The sequence below is a fragment of the Anarrhichthys ocellatus genome, unplaced genomic scaffold, assembly GCF_004355925.1.
Source record: "Anarrhichthys ocellatus isolate YVR2014 unplaced genomic scaffold, GSC_Weel_1.0 scaffold24, whole genome shotgun sequence".
NCBI lineage: Eukaryota > Metazoa > Chordata > Actinopteri > Perciformes > Anarhichadidae > Anarrhichthys > Anarrhichthys ocellatus.
The window spans coordinates 4,617,701-4,638,625 of record NW_022280054.1 but is presented as its reverse complement, the minus strand read 5'-3'; the positions used below and the strand labels follow the sequence as shown (position 1 = coordinate 4,638,625).

At 40.3% G+C, this 20,925-nt stretch overlaps 1 protein-coding gene and 1 non-coding gene across 3 annotated transcripts; both read left to right on the top strand.

Annotated features, from left to right (window-relative positions):
• The first annotated feature begins 5,202 nt into the window (after nucleotides 1-5,202).
• Nucleotides 5,203-20,925, top strand: p2ry6 (pyrimidinergic receptor P2Y6). Of its 2 annotated transcripts, XM_031861070.1 has the most exons (4): nucleotides 5,203-5,287; nucleotides 5,447-5,536; nucleotides 17,328-17,755; nucleotides 17,939-20,925. In XM_031861070.1, the coding sequence occupies exons 3-4, from the start codon at nucleotides 17,337-17,339 to the stop codon at nucleotides 18,609-18,611; spliced, it is 1,092 nt and encodes a 363-aa protein (XP_031716930.1). In that variant the 5' UTR covers nucleotides 5,203-5,287; nucleotides 5,447-5,536; nucleotides 17,328-17,336; the 3' UTR covers nucleotides 18,612-20,925. The 2 variants fall into 2 exon arrangements, with proteins under 2 accessions (XP_031716930.1, XP_031716929.1); XM_031861069.1 differs by lacking the exons at nucleotides 5,203-5,287; nucleotides 5,447-5,536 and adding an exon at nucleotides 12,970-13,296.
• Nucleotides 11,403-11,475, top strand: trnaa-agc (transfer RNA alanine (anticodon AGC)). The gene has a single exon. It is a non-coding gene; the product is annotated as a tRNA-Ala (tRNA).

The window sequence follows — 20,925 nt, the reverse complement described above, 5'->3', positions numbered from 1 at the left end:
ATTTTGTTTTTTTTATGATTTTCTTTTCTTTTCTTTCTTTTTTTTTTAAAGATCAGTTAGTGATCTAGTACTATAACTAAGCCAAGTTTGTAATTGTATATTTACTGTAAAATGTAGAACATTGAATAACTATTAAAATTTTCCTATAAAAGGAAGATTGTTTTGTTTGACCTTTTTCTTTTTCAGAATTTATTGACATTTTCTTCCCTAAATCTGGAAACGAATGTGTTAACAGTTGCTCTCTGGAGTCCATCCCGTTATACTGAGGGAAGACAGACATGTTGACCTAATGTTCTAATGTTAAAGACATGAACCTGTTTGTTTTGTATTCACAAAATGGATTGCAAAACAACATGTTCCATGGAAATGAACAGAATATAGTAGCGGAGAAGTCCGAGCCTCACCTTTAACACAGAGCTCCTCTATAAAAGGGGTGGGGCTCTTTTCATGTCTGACATTTTGCGAAACTCTGCATGAGTCATGATCTCCACGCAAGATTTATGAAATCAAAGGTAAATGTTGCCCTTACATGGGATTCACACACAAAGTGTACGGCTCACTTGAATTTAACTTTTATTTGTCCATCTTTGAAAGTGAAACGGCAGACAGGTCAAGAATGAACTCTTTATCTCGACTGATCCATTTTAGCAAGTTAGCAAACATGAATGTAAACATGGATGATTTAAACTGTTATATATAGATATATATATAGATATATATAGATGTATATATAGATATATATATATATATCTATATCTATATATCTATCTATCTCTCTCTATAGATAGATAGATCTATCTATCTCTATATCTCTATATCTATATCTCTATATCTCTATATCTATATCTATATGTGTCTCATGACTCCCACATAGCCACGGCAAATTAAGGCCGTTTAGAAGAAAATAAATATGACTTGACTTCAGTGTGTTCAAGAGAGTCTCTGAAGGAGCTGAGGTGACCGCTTTCATAATGATTGGAGGTGTTGGTGAGTGAAATGGTAACCTGCTAGAACAAGCATGTCCGAGCCCCGTCACAGGACTGACTTAATGGTCTCAAATGATTTCAACAGTGAAATGTAAATCTTGTTCTAGAGTTCCCTTTAACGACACATTAAAGTGTTGCAGTCTTTGCCTCTCTTTGTCCCGTTTCAGGAGCAGGTTGATGTAAGAAGATGGACGCTGACTGAAAGTGTATCTGTGTTGAAATAGAAGAACCACGAAGAATTATTTCCCTTTTGGCTGAGAAAAAGAAAAGGCCAACGGCAAAGAAGGCTCACTCTTTCACTTCTCCCTACATCCATCAGCTGACATCCGACTGGGTTGAGCAACAACCAACCACCACTCTTTCAGATAAATGCAGTACTGAACAAACACTGGCACACACCTCTTATATTAACAATGCCCCACCAAACACACACACGTCTCATGTCTTTAACATGACAATAATTGATTGGTGGAAATGATGCCAGCTAGAAGATTCAGACATTGGATATATCGAACTTTTGTGGATGCTTCAAGATGTATTTTCCAGAGATGTGTGTAATCACGTGCTAAGTGCTTGTACTCTGCCATTTCCTTGTTAACGAGTCGTATCTGGTTTATTTATTCTGTCTTCCAATCGCACACACAGGCTACCAGATCAATCACAATATGATCAATCTAAAACATTTCAATGACACTTTTTATACAAGAAATGCACTAAATGAGAGACTATATAACATCTGCTGAACAACGGCCACTGTTGCCACAAGAGACAAATATGGGATGAATTGCTAAAATGGCTCCTTGAGAAAGGGTGTGGTTTATTGCTTTTAAATTCAACCATTCCTTAATAGGAGGATAGATGTTATTTTTCTTCATTCAAAAGTCTCATGTTAAAGACAAAGGATTTTCACATGTAGGCATATTCATGTATGTAAAAGAGTATATTAAAAGGGGCTAATATGAATGATATAGAGTACATACAAAATGAGTGTATAACATGTTTAAAATGAACAAAGACTGTGGTCAGTGGCCACTGACCACAGTGGCCATAGAGGCTCATTTTTGAGCAACGAATGACTGAACTGATCCGTTGGGATCCTGCAGGCCGGATCACACAGCAACACATGGCCTCACAGCTCCAGATGTAACGACTTCTCCTGCATCTGTGCATCTGTGCATCTGCAGCTTTGTCTCTGCGTTTTCTTTTTCAGTCCGTTTAGCTTTTCTTTAGAATATAGTGTTGAAATTAAATCACAGCATTTTTTTTGTTGCTTTTCCATCATTACTGCAAGTGTTAATCATGTTTTGTTTTTTTTTGTAGATTCATTGTCTTTATGATAAAAGCCAGCCAATAGCATATCTTTATACAATCTTTACTTCCCAAGAGAGAACATGTGACAATCGCCTTTAAAAACAATTGTTTTTTATTCTTTGTGCCCTGCTATTTTCCCATCGTACAGACAGTAGTGTCAGATTTTTGTTTCCTGTATCTGATAATAGGAAGGAAGGAATACCACACACTGAAAATGAGCACGTTATAAGAACTGAAAGGTTCTGACACTATCTAAAAATCATTTTTGTGTCTTTTCCCTCCAGGTTTATTGTGGTCCATCTTAAATAAGAACTAGTTAAAAACTCTACAGGTTCTGTACAGATCTTTAAGCAGACAACAGGCGAATCATAATATCCTGTTGGAGACGACTCTCTCAAACAGTACTGGGCATACTGAGCATGGACACACAATCCCACACGATTAACGTTGACATGTTGTCAGTTGTTTGAGGGATTTTTTAAGTTGGTGACATCGAAGAACAACCCGGAGGAACCAGATGAAACATTCCATCTCTGAGGGCATTTACAGGCATGCGATAGCGTGTGAAAGTTTGAAATGAAGACTTCAGCTCGAGTGGTGTACACAAGCCTTGGGGTCATCGGAATATTTGCCAGAAAAAAAAGTATTTTTGTGGGAAACCACACACGAAGACTCGACAGCTATTAATGGTACTTACATGTCTGAAATGCACCAGGTTTATTTTTGCAGCACACTTAAAAAGTACTGAGGACATGACTTTTGTTAAATAAAGATCAGGTGCCGTTTCAGTGTGTAAGTGTGACTTGTGCACTCTACCACAGCGGCCCCTTCATGACAATGTGTTTAACGTTCAAGCTCTTCATGCCATGCTGTTGCAGATGAAAAAGAAGGGTGGAGGCCTTAAAATGACTTTTTGGATCAGAGAGGCTCTTACGCTACTCCATAATCATTATGGGATTTGCCGATTAAGCTTTGGGCAACTAGTTTCTAAAGGGAAATGCACTAATTTCCCTGTCTGCACATGTTTCCGTTTCAACATAGCTAACAGAAGAAAAGAGGTCAGCCAGGTGTCGGTTTAGAAATAAAAATACCTAAGTGACTTGATCCTCTTACATGTATTTATTTTATCAGTTGTTATACATGTCCTGCATGGTTTACAACATCTTTGTACCTGTGAAGGACTTTTGTGCCACATCAGTTCAAGGTTCAGGGTATTTCTATGTGCAGATGTTTTAGTTTTTGCATCTTGCAAAGCAACCAGTTTTGTGCAGTTATGTCAGTGTGTGGTCGAGGGTAATGGTAGCCAACTTCCTAGTGTATACTGATTCTGTCCAAGCATCGGACATAGTATCTTGTTTTCCTCTCAGTCCCAGCTGTGGCTTATTCTAGTTAGTTACTAAACTAAAGTTAGCTTGAATTTAAGCTCATAAACACAGTTATGTGCGTCCCTCGCATGAGCACAAACTCTCTACTTTAACTTTTTGGGGGAACACTAGATTCAATCCACATGAACGTGTTTTGGATGTGACAAATCAATCATTCATGATCAAACGCAATAGGAAATAAAATATAAAGGAGGGTAGCTCATAGAACTGTCTGTTCTCTTTTTACAAGAACAGACAGTTCTCCTCGGATTAGTAGATTTACATCTGATAGTTTGTGAATAATAAACAATTCGACTTTGAAGGGCAGATTTAGTGTGGCTGGCCACAAAACGGAAGAAAAAAACCGAGAATACATCGCCTCCAGCCTAGGCCTGCAACTATATTTTTTATACAAGCACATACTTGGGATAACAGTGGTTTCTTTCAGACCTCAGTCTCAGTCTCTTAATCTCCAGATGGGATCCAAAACACAGCCATTACGTCAACACTGTTGTCCTACTGTTGGCTGTACTTTACTTCTGCAATAACATAGTTACTCAAAATTGATATATCTGAAACACGCTACACATATCTGGTTGTTTTAATTTTAATTTTAAAACACTCTAACCTTACAAAGGAAGGCAGCTGCAAATCTGAAGAGACAGAAGGCACCCGAGGCGGCAGTTACAACCATTTCCTTTCACACGTACAGGCTTTTGTTCAACAGAACCTCTTTATGGGTGCCACTCAGCAATCAGTGCTTTGTGAAGCTCAGTAAAGCATGTAAATAAAGTTGTGTTGTGGTTTCCCAAATTTGTGTCTCTGTTGTGTGGCTATATAGCTATACATCTTATCAGATGGGCCTATAGCCTATATACTGTGATGTAGACCGGACGCTGAGCAGGAAACAGCAATATTCCCAAATGAAATACGAGAACAATAAAAGTATCATAAACTCCCAACGAGATGAGACACCAGCTCTTCACCAGTCGGTGGTTTGACCAACAGCTGCTCATGTTAAACTGTTACATACACACTGTGGCAGTTGGTGCAGGACTTTATTTCGTGTCCTCATTATAAATTCAATCCTAAAGAATGGCCCTGTTTGTACAAAGACCACTTGCCAAAGGGGTTAAAAACTTTTCAAAGAATTCACTCAACACCAGGCTGCTTACTTATTGAAGCTTCTTAAAATCCATATTAACCCTTGAATTCAACACGTGAGTTAAGCTAATTGGCATGAAGCTTAAATATTGTTGCTGTACTTGCCGTTAATTATATGGCTTTTGTGTTCACTTTTTATGTTTGTTTTTTTTAAAGCCCCGAGAGTTTCAGCTGAACAACTTGCTACTTTTCTTGTGCTGGTATGTTTCTGCTACAACTACATCTGCACAGCTACAGCCAATGATAAAAAAACAAAAACAAGTCTAGTTCTCGTGACAATAGTACCTAATAGTTTAAAAAAATGATGAGTCGCTCCCTCTGTTCAGGTTCCGTGACGCAAGACTCATTTGCGCGTGCGCGGCACCGTTGTGTAGCGCGCTCCGTCGTGCAGTGCTGCAGCAGCGCGGCGGCAGTAACAGTGAGTAAAGTGAGCGTGCAGCAACCGGAGCGACTTCACGGCCGGTAGGTCTGGAGATAGAGAAACAGAGAGTTCAAACCGCACTTTTACTCGGTGTTCATGATAGAAAAGCAGCTCTGAGTGTGTTCATCGTGATTTATTTACACTTTACCACGGGGGGTTTCTCCCCCCCCTCCACGAGTAACCGGTCTTTGTTGTTACAGAGAGGAACGGAGCAGGACCTGTCCCATAACGTACCATGGCGTCAACTTGTTGATGTTGCCACCTTTTTATCTGTTTTTCTGTCATTCTGGGTAAGTGGTTTTGTTTACAGTGTTATTGCCTTTTTTTGCTAAAGGAGTGAAACATATCGAGCTATTAAACACATTGCCATTGAGGCTTCGCGCGGCTGTGTTCTGCTACCAATCATATCTCTACATGTTATTTTAGCTCTAGTGGTATCTTTGTGGTATTCTTAGTACAGTTTATAGTTTTGTTGTGACTTATGAAATGTTTCTGCACTGATGAAGTGTTATTGAAACAGAAACTGAACGGAATTAACCACATATACGAAACAATAGGATGCTTCTACTAAAATAAGTCACTGAAACGTCCCGCAAACCCACCAACCCTGGCAAATATCAATCTGTGTGTCAGTGAACTGGAACCAAATCAGGGAAATCAAATAAAACAGAACCACAGTGCCCTCAGGCAAGGCATTAACCTGCCGCAAGCTGCACAGTGGCCTGCCTCAGGGCATCAAGGGGTTTCACTGTGCACATGCCAGGTGAGAATCTCTGTGACAGCAGCTATGTGGAGCTTTGCAGAAGGGTCGCAATGAAAATGAAGCCAGACGATAAGCAAAGTATTTGCCTCAAGCCATAAAAAAAAAAAAGGCCATAAAATCATTCTGGGAAACTTCCACATGTTCCCACGGATTTGTTGTTGGTTTGTCAGCGTGAGAAAACACGTTAGTTATTGACATCTGGGAAATAATCGCTTGTTTGCAGACGTTTGTTCATATTTGCAAATCCTGAAATATTTATTTGACATTTCATGTTGCATTGAAGTGGACGATTCTATGCATATTAAGATGATTAATATGGAGCATTAAGAACAACAGACCAGACATCATGTTCAATGTTTGGTTTGTTCATATTTATGGATTCTGTTATCCAATATTAATGGCCTTGATGAATTACATTTTTTTCAGTGACTCCATTGTGACTAAAGCGTTATGATAACTGGCAGTGTTTCAACAGCACAGCCCATCTGCACCAACCATCGGAGAATTGTTGTTTATACTTTACTGAGAACATACAGAGACAGGAAGAAGCGTCCTCATGGGGTTCCATTAAAACAGGGACAAAAAGATAGCTGTCAGCCAAATGCTCCCACGCACTCATACAAGTGGGATTTCCTCAATTGCTATAATAATTGTGTTTGAGAAAGTGGTGAAAAATAGCCATCCTAGTTTCCCGGGGGCAAAGATGACATCTTCAAATCTAGTGATAGAAATATGCCGTGTGAAACAAAGAGCCACAGCAAATCCTCATTATTGAGAAGTTGAAAATTGTGCATTTTTTGCATTATTGCTTGAAAAAATGACTCGCTTCCAATTAAGTCCTGTGATTTGGTGATTTGCTTTAGTACTACAAGCAATCATTGCTTCCCTTTAGTCATTGCACACATCATCTCTGCTGTTGATGACACCAGCAGAAAAATAGTGATGTGAGATTTCTCCAGTAAACTCGTATAACAAAATTTTGTACCTAACTCCAGTAAAAAAAATACGATGTCACATCACAGACGTAATAACCGGGAATGTTTGGATGGGCTCTAAAGACTTGGCACACATAGCGTGGGACTTTGGCACGGTGACCGTGTTTTTAGTGGAGATTCCTCTCTGCCAGGCCGTGGCCAGGCTTCTGTAGGTGTTTTGTCAGTCTGCCTGGGAACAGATCAATGAACAGACAGAGACAGAGAGGTGGAGAAACACGGTCAAAGTTGTTTACAGGAAAAAGTTAAGTGCACAGCATTATCTCCCCGAGTTAAATACTTAAAAGCTCAGAGACAGCCATCCCGAGCCTGCCAGCCAAGTGTCTCCTTAAAATTGGAAATGCATTCACATCGCCTCTGCACCACAAACCCATGACAACATCCACCACAGGTCACAGGCTAACTGCTACCTGCCACTCTGTTGATCTTTTGCTAAGCGTTTTTGCTTCACCAAAAGGTGTGTATCAAGCGGTTACAGCGACTTGCAGCAGCAAAACATGTTTTTCTATCAACATTTAAAAAAAAAGAGAATCAATAACAATTACCATTCCAGAGCAAAAACAAGTGCCTGGGCGACAACACCAGTTGAAAATGTTTGTGTGTCCCTGATATTTCTGCATTATTAGTAAGCCCTTATTATTCTTATGATAGAGAGGTGTCACAGAAATAAGAGAAAATGTCCAGTAAGCCTGTTTGTGTGACTGTCTATTGTATTTGTGTTTATGCATATCTTGTGTGTGTGAACCAAAGAAATATTTCAACTTTTTGCGTACATATTTTACCAGTGAAATGAGCGAACCTGAACACAGCGTCGGAATGAGTGAATGAAGTGAAAGACGTCTGATGATCGTGTAAGAAGGAACCTGGAAGGTTTCAGTGCCCGATGCTCTACTCTCCCGTCTCTCTGTTTCATTCGTTTCATCAGAGCTGCATTCACTTCCTCTGTGTGTGGCAACAGCTTGACGAGAGTCACACAGAGACCGGCCTGAACTGCTGTCTGTCGGCCTTTACACGCCTGATGAAATCATCAGTCCAAATCCCTCACAGCGACGAGCACCAACAAGTTTTTTGGCTACAAGTTACGACAAATCATTACCAACAGGGAGCTGTATACTGTCGCCTTGCAGCCATGTGTGTGATCCACGTCACCTTAGAACAGCTGTCAAACTCGATCACAGAGAGGGACAAAATTAAAAAAATTGGGACTAGGTTGAGGGCCAAACAGGGTCAACATTTAATAAACAGGATATAAGGGATATTGGACAAAAAGAAATAGGCTACATTCTTTTATGTAGATGTACCAGAGCCAGATGTTTGGCATCTTTTCTTGGCTGCCAGTTCATTAATGTCTGGGGTTAGGTTCTGTGCTGTGGAAACCCTCAAGATGGAGTGAAGGTGTGCATCAGTGAGACGAGTCCTGTGTGGGTTTTTCTTCATCTTCATCACAGAGAAAAAGCTGCTCACACAGGTATGTGCTTCCAAACATGCAGAGCATTTATGCTAAAGTCTTCCGCTCATATTTGTACTTTAGACTTCGACACTTCTTCTGTGGAAATCAAACAATCAGTGTACACACGTAGTTTTCCAGAGAAAACCAGTCGAAGAATGTTGGAGGACTAGTTCAAATGCCTTTGCAGCTTTGTGTGTGAGAGGCGGCCTGAGGAGGGTTTGGAAGTTGTTTATTAGGACCGTTGACTGCGGTCGGTGCAACAAGCACTTGTTTTATTCTCCTCTTGGCTGTGTGCGTGTGTGTGTGTGTGTGTGCGTGCGCGCATGTGCGCTTCTGTTGAACACCATCCTTCTTTATCGCCCATGTGTGTATTTATGGTGCCGCTGATTGGTTTTAAATTTCTCCTGTGTAATGGCCACACACAGTGCCTGTCCTCAGGATTGATCGACTTGTATTAGCCTGCACCATATTAGCTAAGATAATTAATGTTTTTCCCCTAATTAAGACAAATGGCTGTGGCATCTGCAGCATGCAATGATGTGTGTGTGTGTGTGTGTGTGTGTTTATCCACTGTAGCTGCATCTGTCTATGTTGAGAAAATGAAATAATGTTTGTTGTTTATTTCAGTAAAGAGGATGTTTGTTTGTGTGCGTACATGTTTTGTACATGCGAGTCCATGTCTCTGTATTTGTCTGAACGGAAGATGAATGTGCTGTACTGCTGAATTTTGGCCGGTTTTCATGTGTGCGTGTGTGTGTGCGCTTGTGGCTGGGTGCTTGTCTGCAGTCCGTGACACTGTGTGACACTGACTTTTGTTTCCTTCCTTGTCCCTTTGTGTGCCGTTTTTTTGCACGAGTGTGTGTGTGTGTGTGTGTGTGCGTGTCAGTAAATGAGTGTGTGCTGTATTGTATCAGAGAGTGAGTATCAGCGAGCATGAATCATTGCTCAGCATGGGCAGGGACAGTATAGAGACTGCAGAAGTAACGAGAGGTCACTCTCTCACTCTCTCTCTCTCTCTCTCTCTCTCTCTCTCTCTCTCTCTCTCTCTCCTCAACTCAATATTTCTCTGTTCATTTGTGTGTTTATAACAGAGACAGAGAGTGTCTGTGTTGTTGGGGTCTGACTATGTCCTCATGGCCTGTACAAGGCTCGCACCATGTGCTCTTAACAAAGGAAAAGGCTCTGTTGTTCAACAAAAGGCCTGTAAGATAAGGCACCCAGGGCAGAGGAATGCGCCACACCTCAGAGTCCCAGCCAAAACGTAATACTGGTCCCTCATTGGTCGATCGCTGTGGACCCCTGCGTTTGATAAAACACCAGCGCAAGTTTCAAATCATCCAGTAGTGTTTGTAACGTGTTACACTGTGTATTCTCTGCTGCTGTAACCGTGCTGCATTGGATCAGTCACTGCTGCTGGAGTTGGTTGATTGTGATCTTCTCACTTTAAAGACCAGAACCACGGTGGGCCGAGCCTCGATTCGCCGGCCGGGTTCCAGATTGTTCCCTTGACTTTAGGTATTAGACGTATAATTGCATGATAGTGTTTGTCGGCTTTTGATATTATTTAACTCGATCATTTATTATTTGGATTTAATAAACTCTGTTATATTTTAAAGAGCAGTTTTCTGTGATTACTTGTGCTTGTGTGTGTGATAACAGCTGGATATTGTGGCTTGTGCTCGAATTCAACCTTCACTGTTCGCTCTGAATGTAGAACAGCACTTTGACTGTGGACATTCTGAGTGAACACCAATTGTGAGACTCAATTTGTAGTTTGGTTATTGGTCCCTGTTCTCAGGGTGGTGCCCCGTCATTTTGAGTAATTGTTAATAAGCTTATTAATGTCAATAACTGCATTGATGTTAATAGTTTAGTTTTCATATTTGCTGATAACCAAACACGCTCCTGATAGATCCCAACACCAATTAATCTTAATTAAACTAGCTATGCCTGAAGGTAGGCTGGGCGATATGGAGAAAATCCAATATACAAATATTTTTGACCAAGTACCTCAATATCAAATATTGCAACAACATTGTAGGGTAGACTATTGGTGCTTTTAGAAAATATTTACACATTGAGATGCTATAAAGACGATGCTTTATGCTATAAAGACGATAGAGTCACATATCACGATGGATATAATATCGATAGATTTGGCCAGCCTAACCCGAAGCCCTAATTCAGTCGATTACATACCTGCATTAACTGTTTCTTTGAGGTGGCAAAAACAATCTGTAAAAACAACATTGACATAGTTTCGCCTTTTAAAATTGATATGGCAAATGTGTTAGTCATACCTCCAGCAGACACAGCAGCAAGAGTATTAATTTGGAGCTGTGTTTGAATCCACCAGGTGAATGAAAGTCACAATATTCTCTTTTAGATAATTTCCCTTTTGGTCTCCACCAGCAACATCTGTCCACTTAGCTGTTAAATGCTCTGCTATGTTCAACTGCTGGTCACTAACTGTTTCAAGTTGTTTAGTGCTATTCCGCATATAGTGGATTATTCAACACTTGTAGACATACCCTTAGTTGACTCATGTTACCTTATCCAGGGGTCGAAAGTCCTGACGGTACCAAATCCACAGGCTGAATAAACATTCAAGTTTTATACGGGGTGTTTGATTTATGACCCTGTTTGGGGTTATGTTGAGTTGTTGATCTCCTATATTTGTCCTGAGTTACAGTCCCATTCACATTCTTGCCATCGTGGTATATAAATAATCTTGCGTCACCCACAGCTCTGCCTTTTGGCAGGCCTGAGGTGCAGAAAGTGTGCAGCAGCATTCCTCTCTAGTCAAAGCATGTGAGAGAGAGAGTGAGAGATAAACGGAGCGCAGAGTGAGTGAGCGTCCCGTGTCAGCAACTGGTAACATAACCCTCGCGTGCTGTGACAGTGTTTCTGCCACGTGGTGTTGAATGGTTTTTGATAGCTACTGCTGAGGAGGGGAATTAGCTCAGATGGTAGAGCGCTCGCTTAGCATGCGAGAAGTAGCGGGATCGATGCCCGCATTCTCCAGGAACCTTTTTGTCGGTGGATGCAGACATTATAACGCATTTTATGGGTAAGATTATCACATGTACTCGTGGACGCAGCATGAAAGAGCGATGTTGTCTTTAACCATGTTAGAGGATTAATGACTAGATTTGTTGCCAGGCAGTTTAGGTCATCTTTAATCGGCTCATCGTAACGTTACGTTCACAGTTAAGTGTAAATCAGGGGTGTCCAAACTTTTTTCAAAGAGGGCCAGATTTGATAATGTGAAAATGCCCAAGGGTCAACAGTCCCTGCTGACATTATTTTAAACAATACAAGTAGCCTTGTAGATAAAACGGGGATGAATTTATATCATTGTATAAAGAGTGACATGAGAAGATCAATCTCATGTCTGTAAGTTAAATCAGCTATAATCATTCTATACAATGTATCAATAGAATCATTCTATACAATGTATCAATAGAATCATTCTATACAATGTATCAATAGAATCTTTCTATACAATGTAGCTTCTTTACATTCTAATAGAATGTAAAGAAGCTACATTCTGATAGAATGCCCAAGGGTCAACAGTCCTTGCTGACATTATTTTAAACAATACAAGTAGCCTATACATACATTGTTATTTAATCATTTTATTTTCAATGACAGCACATAGCAATGTAACCAAATGTAAGCATTCATGTGTGAACAAATCTCAACAACTATTCTGCCTTTCTTTCACATCTTGAAAGTCAGATAACACAAAGAACAAGCCATCTAAAAGCTAATTACATAGAAACCGATCAATGTTCTCACCTCAAGACAATCTTAAATATGACTTAGTGAGGGTAATGAAAAGTTGTCTCACATTTAAATTCAACACACATGAAACAGGCTAACGAAACAAATCAAGTTGTCTCTTAGTATCTGATGATAGCTCTTCAGTGTTACGAGCCAGGCAAACATTCGCAAACTGTCTTCTTCTCGGGGCAATTATGTTTTATGCTATTTTCATAACACAGTCTTTGATAAACTTTGTCATGTTCGTCATGTTTAGCAGTTAGCATGGCTACTTGGTAGCTTACTTTGATGATGTTTTCATGTGAAACGGACCGCTGCTGTGAGGCCAAGTTATCTTGGAGTTGCTTCACTTTTCTAGCTCGGTCGCTCTGATAGCTTGTTGTAGCATTAGCATGTTTGGTCTCGTAGTGTCTCTTTACGTTATATTCCTTAAACAAGGCAACAGTCTCATGACTAATTAGGCAGACACAGTTGTTTCGGTTTTCGGTGAAAAAAATATTGCGATCTCCACCTCTCCTGGAAGCCGCGGCCCTCATTATCGACTTTCCTTTTGTTACTTCCCGTAGCCATGACAGGTCAAGGGTCAGAGCCAATTTCAAACAGCCAGACAGTTACAGAGTGGTGCTGCCACCATGAGGTAAAAAGAGGAATTGCATGTTGACTTTGTATGATTTATTCATTCCGTTTTGACTGTGCTGGCGGGCCATAAATAATGCATTTTAAGACAGAAGGTGCGGGCCATATAAAATCTGACCTCGGGCCGTGATTGGCCCGCGGGCCGGACTTTGGACATGCCTGGTGTAAATGGTCTCTTACTACTAGAGCTCCGCTTTATCCAAGGAAGAGTTTGAGTTGATGGTAAAATATTTTACTATTAAATATTTTTAATAGCACAACATCACAGGATGTTCCGCTCAAGGTGGTGTAACTAAGAATATGTGTCTGTGTTTTCCCACAGATAGAGTTTGAGGAGAAGATGTATGGACAAGTTTCAGAAAGCTTGCCAAGAATACAACAGATATGTGGGCAGAAAAAGCTGCTCTGAGTCATAGAGCAAAGGTACATGAGTCTTTCACACCCGTGATGACGGAGTCAAAGGAATTCCTGTAAAGGTTGATGAGCAATGGTTTAATTAGTGTTTGCTGTTAGTGTCGCGAATGGAGTAAACATGTGGCTTGAAATGACCTCATTACAACTTTCATTTTTATTTATTTTTTGAAAAAAAAAAATCTAAAAATAGTCCAAACCTGTAACTAAACCTTTGTGTCATTTAGCATTCTTTGACTTATTTTTTGAAGAGTTTAGAAGAATATTTTTCTTAATACCTACACATCAATATGCACCGGACAATGTCATTTCCTCAAATATGCTGACAACAAAAATTTACTCTGGAGTCATTCTTGTGACACAAATCCCAAATAATGTGTTTTTTTTTTTTAATCCATTGTTTTTGTTTGTGTTTCTTTCCTGTTGCGCTTTAATGTGTTTCTCTATTGTAGTGCTGAACTAAGATCAATGCCGATTAGAAAATGGATATGGCCTGGAGGGTAGCCTTGGGCAAACACTTCACCCTGAAGCCCATCAGCGGCACACATATACACACACACACACACACACACACACACTTACACACATTCACATACACATACACACATACACACAGAGTGCGGATATGACCACTTGAAGTGAAGGGCTGTGATTGTTTGCTCTCTAGAGTGAAAATTGGAAACATTTTTTTTATATCTCTTTTCTTCCAGTGAACATTCCCACTTAAACCTGTTAGTTATTAACCATGTGAACATATTAACTGAGCTCATTTATATCTGTTCTTACTAAATTTTGCACATGTTACTTTCAGAACGTGTTTTGAACTGATAAGATATCTCAGTAGGATGGTTTATAATTATAATTTCAGAAGGAATTGACACTCGACAGTTCATGGACAATATCTTCCTTCAGTGATATATGATTATTTGCACCACAGTGCAGATAATGAGGTGCAGATATTCAATATGGGAATCAGAACTGCGCTTGTTTCAGTTAGCAGATGCTTTGCTTTGTGGATCAATGATTTGCTTGCTGGGGCTTGTACCCACTCTGCCATTGACCAGTTCAGTTCTTTAGTTCAGTAGCTAACACGTTTGGTTTCATGTCGCTACCCGCTCTCTGACACTTGAACTGCATACATGCTGCATGCCGACATTATGAATACAACCAACCACAAAGTGACACAACCTCACAAACAGGAGGCACCATCGCCCTGGCTGCACATGTGGGAAGTTACAGTATGGCCTGCAGCTTTAATGTCAAAGTCAGACAAAAAAGTGTGCTATAAGGGCGGAAATCTCTTGGCAGCTCAGGTTTGAATACAATTTATTTATTTAAATTAAATTATTGATGCATCTTGGTTTCTATACATTATTTATTTTCTCTCACTGTGTGAGTACTTGCTACGTTTAAAACACAGCGTATTTGTATAATTAAAATAAACCGATGAATTTACTACCATTATCTTTTATTAATACAATAGTAGTCACAACTGGACGGTTACATTTGCCAACACATTTCCCGGCAATGAAAACGAATGCGTGCCTGTAGCAGCATGTTGCCGTTATTCCCTCTTTCCTCCATTATTCCACAACTTTAGTTTAGTTTTTTCTCCGTAGGGTGTGGACATCGCTGTGTCTGCAAAAAAAACTGACTTTGAGCTGGTCGGATTGTATCCACATGCCTATGCATAGCCGTCCTCCTCCCAAAACTCAAGAAGTAGCCTAGCTTAGCGTGTAAACGCGACGCACGTGTTTACGTCTGTTACGTTTCACCAACCAATCTGTTCAGCCCTATTGAACAGATATAAATATCCGATTATTAACTTTTCAATCAAGACATAATCTTTCAAGAGAGCATTTTGATGAATCCAAGAATCGATTTTTCTTCTTCATTACACTTCATCCCCGGAGGTTAGGCATGGTTAACCCACGAAAAGCAGGCCTGGTCACGGAAGCTGACCATAAGAGGCACCTTCAATCCAAGCAAGAGGCCCCTTACATCATACAATATCGTGTGATTTACGGCGTTAATCAGGAATCCCTTTCTAAAGTGCAGTGTCTTCAGACAGCTTAGTGCTTTGAGTGAATGTCATGACGTCTCTGGGTTTTATGACAAGCAAGGAAGTTGGTCTCAAGGCCTTTCTCGAGACAGGCTATAGTCGTCAAATAAAAAGAAATCTGTATCACACTGGAAATGAATCATCTGCAAATAAAGCTGACTGTAGTGCACTCTCCAAAACCTTTGTTGTTCCTCCTCGCTTGCTCATTGGCTCGGTGGAGTGAAATGTTTTATGGTCTGCTGGCACTCCGCTCCCTCCATCCTCCTCCTCCTCGCCAGGAATTATGAAATCCTGCGTCACTGTTGCTCACAACAAACCATTCATGCATGCACCCACACAGAGGAGCTAACTTAAAAAATAAAAAAAACATACAGACTCACAGTTTTGTTAAAAAACACACAAAGACATTATTTTTTAAGCCATTTAACAAGACATGTATACACACTGTTACGCATACGCACACATAGGATTTAGTTGTGAATGAGTCACGGTCTGACAAGTCTATAGAGGAAGTGGCTTAAGCCAATCACTTACTCGCCCACATGTTGCCATGAAGCAAATGCATATGATTGATGCTGGTGCTGGTGGTGGGAGCAGTAATTAAGATTGCTGATTGATCTCTGTGTATGACAACCTGCTCCAGACGGTTGGGAGTTGTGAGTGGGAGAGCAGACAGTCTGCAGCGGTTTTCATTTCAAAACTTGCAGCTGTCCAGCCTCCACTTGTTACAAAGTGCTGGAAGGATTGAATGATCGTACTTTATTTGGGCTGGCTGGGTCACTATTTATTAGTTTTTCAATTAACTGAGCAGGTACGAACACTATACCTAGTGACCACCTTGTAACAACGATCACAGGTGGAAATGAATTAATATGTGGGCATGTCATTGCTGAAGCTATAAAGCATGTAACGTCAACTCTGATTACTTTATATGCTGTCGGATCGTGTGACCAGTGTTTCCCACGAGGGTTGGCAGGATGAATGAGAGGTCACAAGTTGATGGAAAGGAAAACTGAGCAACTTGTGATTTACTGAATGATCTAATCTCCCCGGCCTCTAATCATTATTCAATATACTATATATTATATAAAGATTTTTTTTAAATGAACTGGTCACGACTGCTTCTTTTAAATTGGTAACAAGCTAAAAACTACAACAATCATTGTCAGGCCACTGTATTTTTTAAGTAAAATCTAAATATGCAAAATAACGTATTGTAGTATTGTACCAATACCGTATAACTAGTTTTTACTACTTAATGCAGCAATAATGTATTCACTCTATGAAGGGGGTCACTCTTTACAATGAGTACATTTACTACTTTTACTACATTACATACTACATCTACTTTAACTACATTTCATTGCTACTGCTTATATACTTTAATTCTAGTAAAATAATGGTTAATTTGACATTCCAGTGTCAAATTAAATAAATTGTGCTCTCTTGTGCCCTCTGGTGGAGACTTCCTCTCTCTCTGCCTGTGTTTACTTACACTGGAATATATCACATGGGCACTAAAGGACTCAAAAAACATTCATTTTCAATGCATACACAGGCATGTTCAACATAACGAAACTTGCTTTATACTAAGTCTGTTTTACCTTTATGTTTACTGATTTGATTTAACCTTCATTTAAAAGCAACTGCTGCATTGCGTCTTCCAATGTAACAGCGTTGATCTGCATTGTCCTTGTTAAATACACTGATAGAAATACAACTTACACTTTAGGTGTCATTTATTTGAGGTAAACTGGTGTATTAGTATTGTGGTTTGTACTACACTGTGTACTGTAACATGCATACAAATCTAGAATTGTATTGTAAGTGGGAATATCTCTCGTGAATTTCAATATTTCCGACAGATCGGCAGAATCCCGTTAATGTGTGCTTATACACATCATCTCTCTTGTTTGTATCTCAGTCAAAGCACTTTTATCAAAGTAATGAGCCCCATCATGTCTCTCCCTGTCTCCTCTAGGAAGTGAAGATGCCACACTTCTTCCCGACTGAAACGCCTGTCTCCATAGCCTTCCCTCTGGACTCCTTCTCTACCAGCACATGGCCCACAGAGCCGTACGCAGCGGACGGCTTCTTCGCCAACGTCAGCAACATCAGCGGGTTAGGCGTCCCTCGCTGCACCTATAAGGAAGACTTCAAACGTATATTACTCCCTACTGTGTACACTTTAGTCTTCTTGCTCGGACTCCCTCTCAATGCTGCCGTCATACTGAAGATATGGAGTACTCGGCGCAGTCTGTCCAAAAACAACATCTATATGCTCAACTTAGCCATAGCTGACTTCCTGTATGTGATGTCACTTCCCTTGCTCATCTACAACTATGCCAGTCATGACTACTGGCCCTTTGGGGAGTTTACCTGTAAACTGGTCAGGTTTCAGTTCTACAGGTGAGATACTGAGTATAATAATAATCTATTTATACAGCTGTGCGTTAAAAGTATTCCATTTTTTTTTTTGACTTTTCATGTTTAGTAAGAGGACGTGGTCTTTCTCACAACACAGTACACAATATTGCAGCTTAATAAGATTTGATTTAACAGCATTTTCTTTGTCTCATCTTCCTTTTTTAGTAATCTGCATGGCAGCATCCTCTTCCTCACCTGCATCAGTGTGCAACGCTACGTGGGCATTTGCCATCCTCTGGCGATGTGGCCCAGGCAAGGCGGTCGCAGGTTGGCGTGGTGCATCTGTGGAGGGGTCTGGTTGGTGGTCGTCGTCCTGTGCGCGCCCACTTTTCACTTCGCCGCGACGGGAATCCAGCGAAACCGCACGGTGTGTTATGATTTAAGTACGCCCAAGAAATCACTAGACTACTATCCTTACGGCATGGCTCTGACCTGCCTCGGCTTCCTGTTGCCTTTCATGGGCGTGATGGTGTGCTACTGTCGGATGGCCCTCATCCTCTGCCGCCCAGTGTCCTACCAGGGTGTCTCCAGGGCGACTGGGGAGAAACGGGACAAGGCGGTGAGGCTGATCATCGTGGTGGCGGCAGTGTTCTGCATAAGCTTCCTGCCGTTTCACTTCACCAAGACCATGTACCTGGTGGTGCGTACTCTGCCTAATGCGCCCTGCGAGACGAGAAACTTGTTCTCAATCATCTATAAATGCACCAGGCCGTTCGCCAGCATGAACAGCTTCCTGGACCCTATTCTGTTTTACTTCACCCAGCCACGCTACCGCCAGAGCACCAGAAGGTTCATGCTCAAAGTCACCACGCTCAGGGACAAGGGCACCAGCGTGTGAGCCGACAGTAGATCAGGTCCTGCAACAGTATTTCTTCAAATCTGGTTGCTACACCAGTGGTGGATCCTAGGAGGCTGCAAGGTGGTATTGTTTGCTGAGTTTCCTTGTGTATGTTCTAATGTAAGTCCTCAATGCTTTTACCTACAACTCACAGCAACAAAGAACCTTACCTTCCTGAGAGGTTTCTAAAAATGTAGAGGTACTGGGATGTCAAGAAGACTTCTGAAACGCAAAATAAATGGAGGTTGTAATCTTGCAATATGAAAGATAAACAGACTGAGAAAGAACAATTGCCATTAACCATCACAGCAATCACAGTGTATTCATCCTCGGGCACTTATTATGATTCTAGAGTGCTGCACATATACGATACATACTGTCAGCAGACCAGGGCATTCACATCCTGCATTCTCACCATTATCTGTTTTCTTTCAGTCTCCGCTATGCGCTGGGTAGAACAGTAGTAAAGGAGTTTGATAGATGTAATGATATAGTGATAATGCTCTAACGTGATAGGGTAATGAAGAGTGTCTTCTGCTTTAGCAGGCCTCTGCAGTTTGTATAGAACTGTAGGTGACAGATGATTGTGTGATTTGTGTGATGTGGAAGTGTAAAAAGAAATGATGAAAAAGAAAAAGAACAGTGGATAAAATCCACTATGGCATAAAGCCATGTAAAATGCTCAAAGCAATTGTTAATGTTTATGACTGCATGAAAGAAATGCATGAACCACTTGTGTGGGGAAATGTGCATTTTTATATGAAGAGCTCTATGGTTTCTGCCCTGAAAGTTGTAAGACTTGGTGTTGCATGTTTTCACCACTGGATGGTGAGTGCACCCCACTGCTGCAACAACCGCTGCACTGATACTGAATGTTCTTTTTAAAAATGGTACGGTTATTAACACGTCATCCAGTAAGGACGAGATCTCAGCTACTACGATCAGAGATAAACTGGTGCCAACAAAACCTAAATATCCAGCTCATACCACACTAAAATAGACCATCAGTCTATAGTTTTCTCCACTTGTCCATTCAATTTTCCAGTCAGCAAAGGAAATCCATTGAGAAGCATATGCCAATGTTAATACATTTAAGAGTTGTTATCTGATGCATTAGATACTTAAGAGGGAAGGAAAAATGCTATTTATGGACTTTAGGGTTAGGGTTAAATTAAGGCTCTGCCTGCTGTTTTCCACTTCCTGTTAGTGTATGATTCCTTCCCATGAAATGTTCCAAGAAATCACCTCTGCTGATGGAAGTTTAGTGTTATATAAATAATGAATAATAAGGAATAGAGACATCTAGGAAAGGATCTCTGTGTTCTTAAGGAGGTACTCTAGCGTGCATGTGAAGTGTTTAGTACTTAGTACTGTTTGGAAAGCACTAACTGGATACAATGCAGTCTAAATGTGCACAGCATACAATTTTACATCCTTCTACTATTTCTTGTGGAGTTATCCCAAGTAACTGAGTTATTGAGTTTGTGAATTGGTTATTTGCAATAACTTTTGCAACTTGTCTTTCCGACACACACTGTGAAGAAACCGGCTGAAGATCAGGCACCCATGTAGCCCCTCTCTGAATTGACAATTTCATATCAAAATTTAAATATCACTAAAATAATCGTTAATGCTGTTTTTTTTTTTTTTTAATACATTTAATTTGCCAACAACCTTTGAATCGCTCTGAAGCCTGACAACCTTTACGCAGCTTTAAACACATGGTTCAAACATGCAAATATAGTTTGAGTTTTGCACCCATGAGGGAAGAAATGTTGTGTATATTGGTTAAATGTGAACATGTAAATTTCATGCATTTCAAATGCAAGTAGAATTTTGACCACAATACAAGGTCATGTGCTTAAAATGTTGGGCTCTTCTTAATGTATGTGTGTGTGTGTGTGTACAGCGTGTATATTCAGTAATGTAGTGATATACTGTATGTTGTGCTCCTGGCTTCAGCAAAACATGAATGCATAGTTCTTGTTGTGTGTATGTCCGGTTGAATATTTGAACGTCTTATTATATCTGTCTGAAACGTGTGTGTGTGGTCAGTTTGTCTGAAGAGATTCAGATGTCTAGAAAACACTGTGCCAACATATGTGTCAATCAGTATTATTTAGAAGAATTCTTATTTTTGTATCAGGAAAATAATTTTATTTTTGTTACGTAGTATATAATTTTGTTGATGAAAAAGTAACATTTAGGTTTATATATATTATTTTCTTACCATGCAGCCCCTTTGAGTTGCTTGTGTAAATGTTTTGGATGTTGTCGTAATGTAACAGCCATTAAAAAAGTCACTCAGCCTATA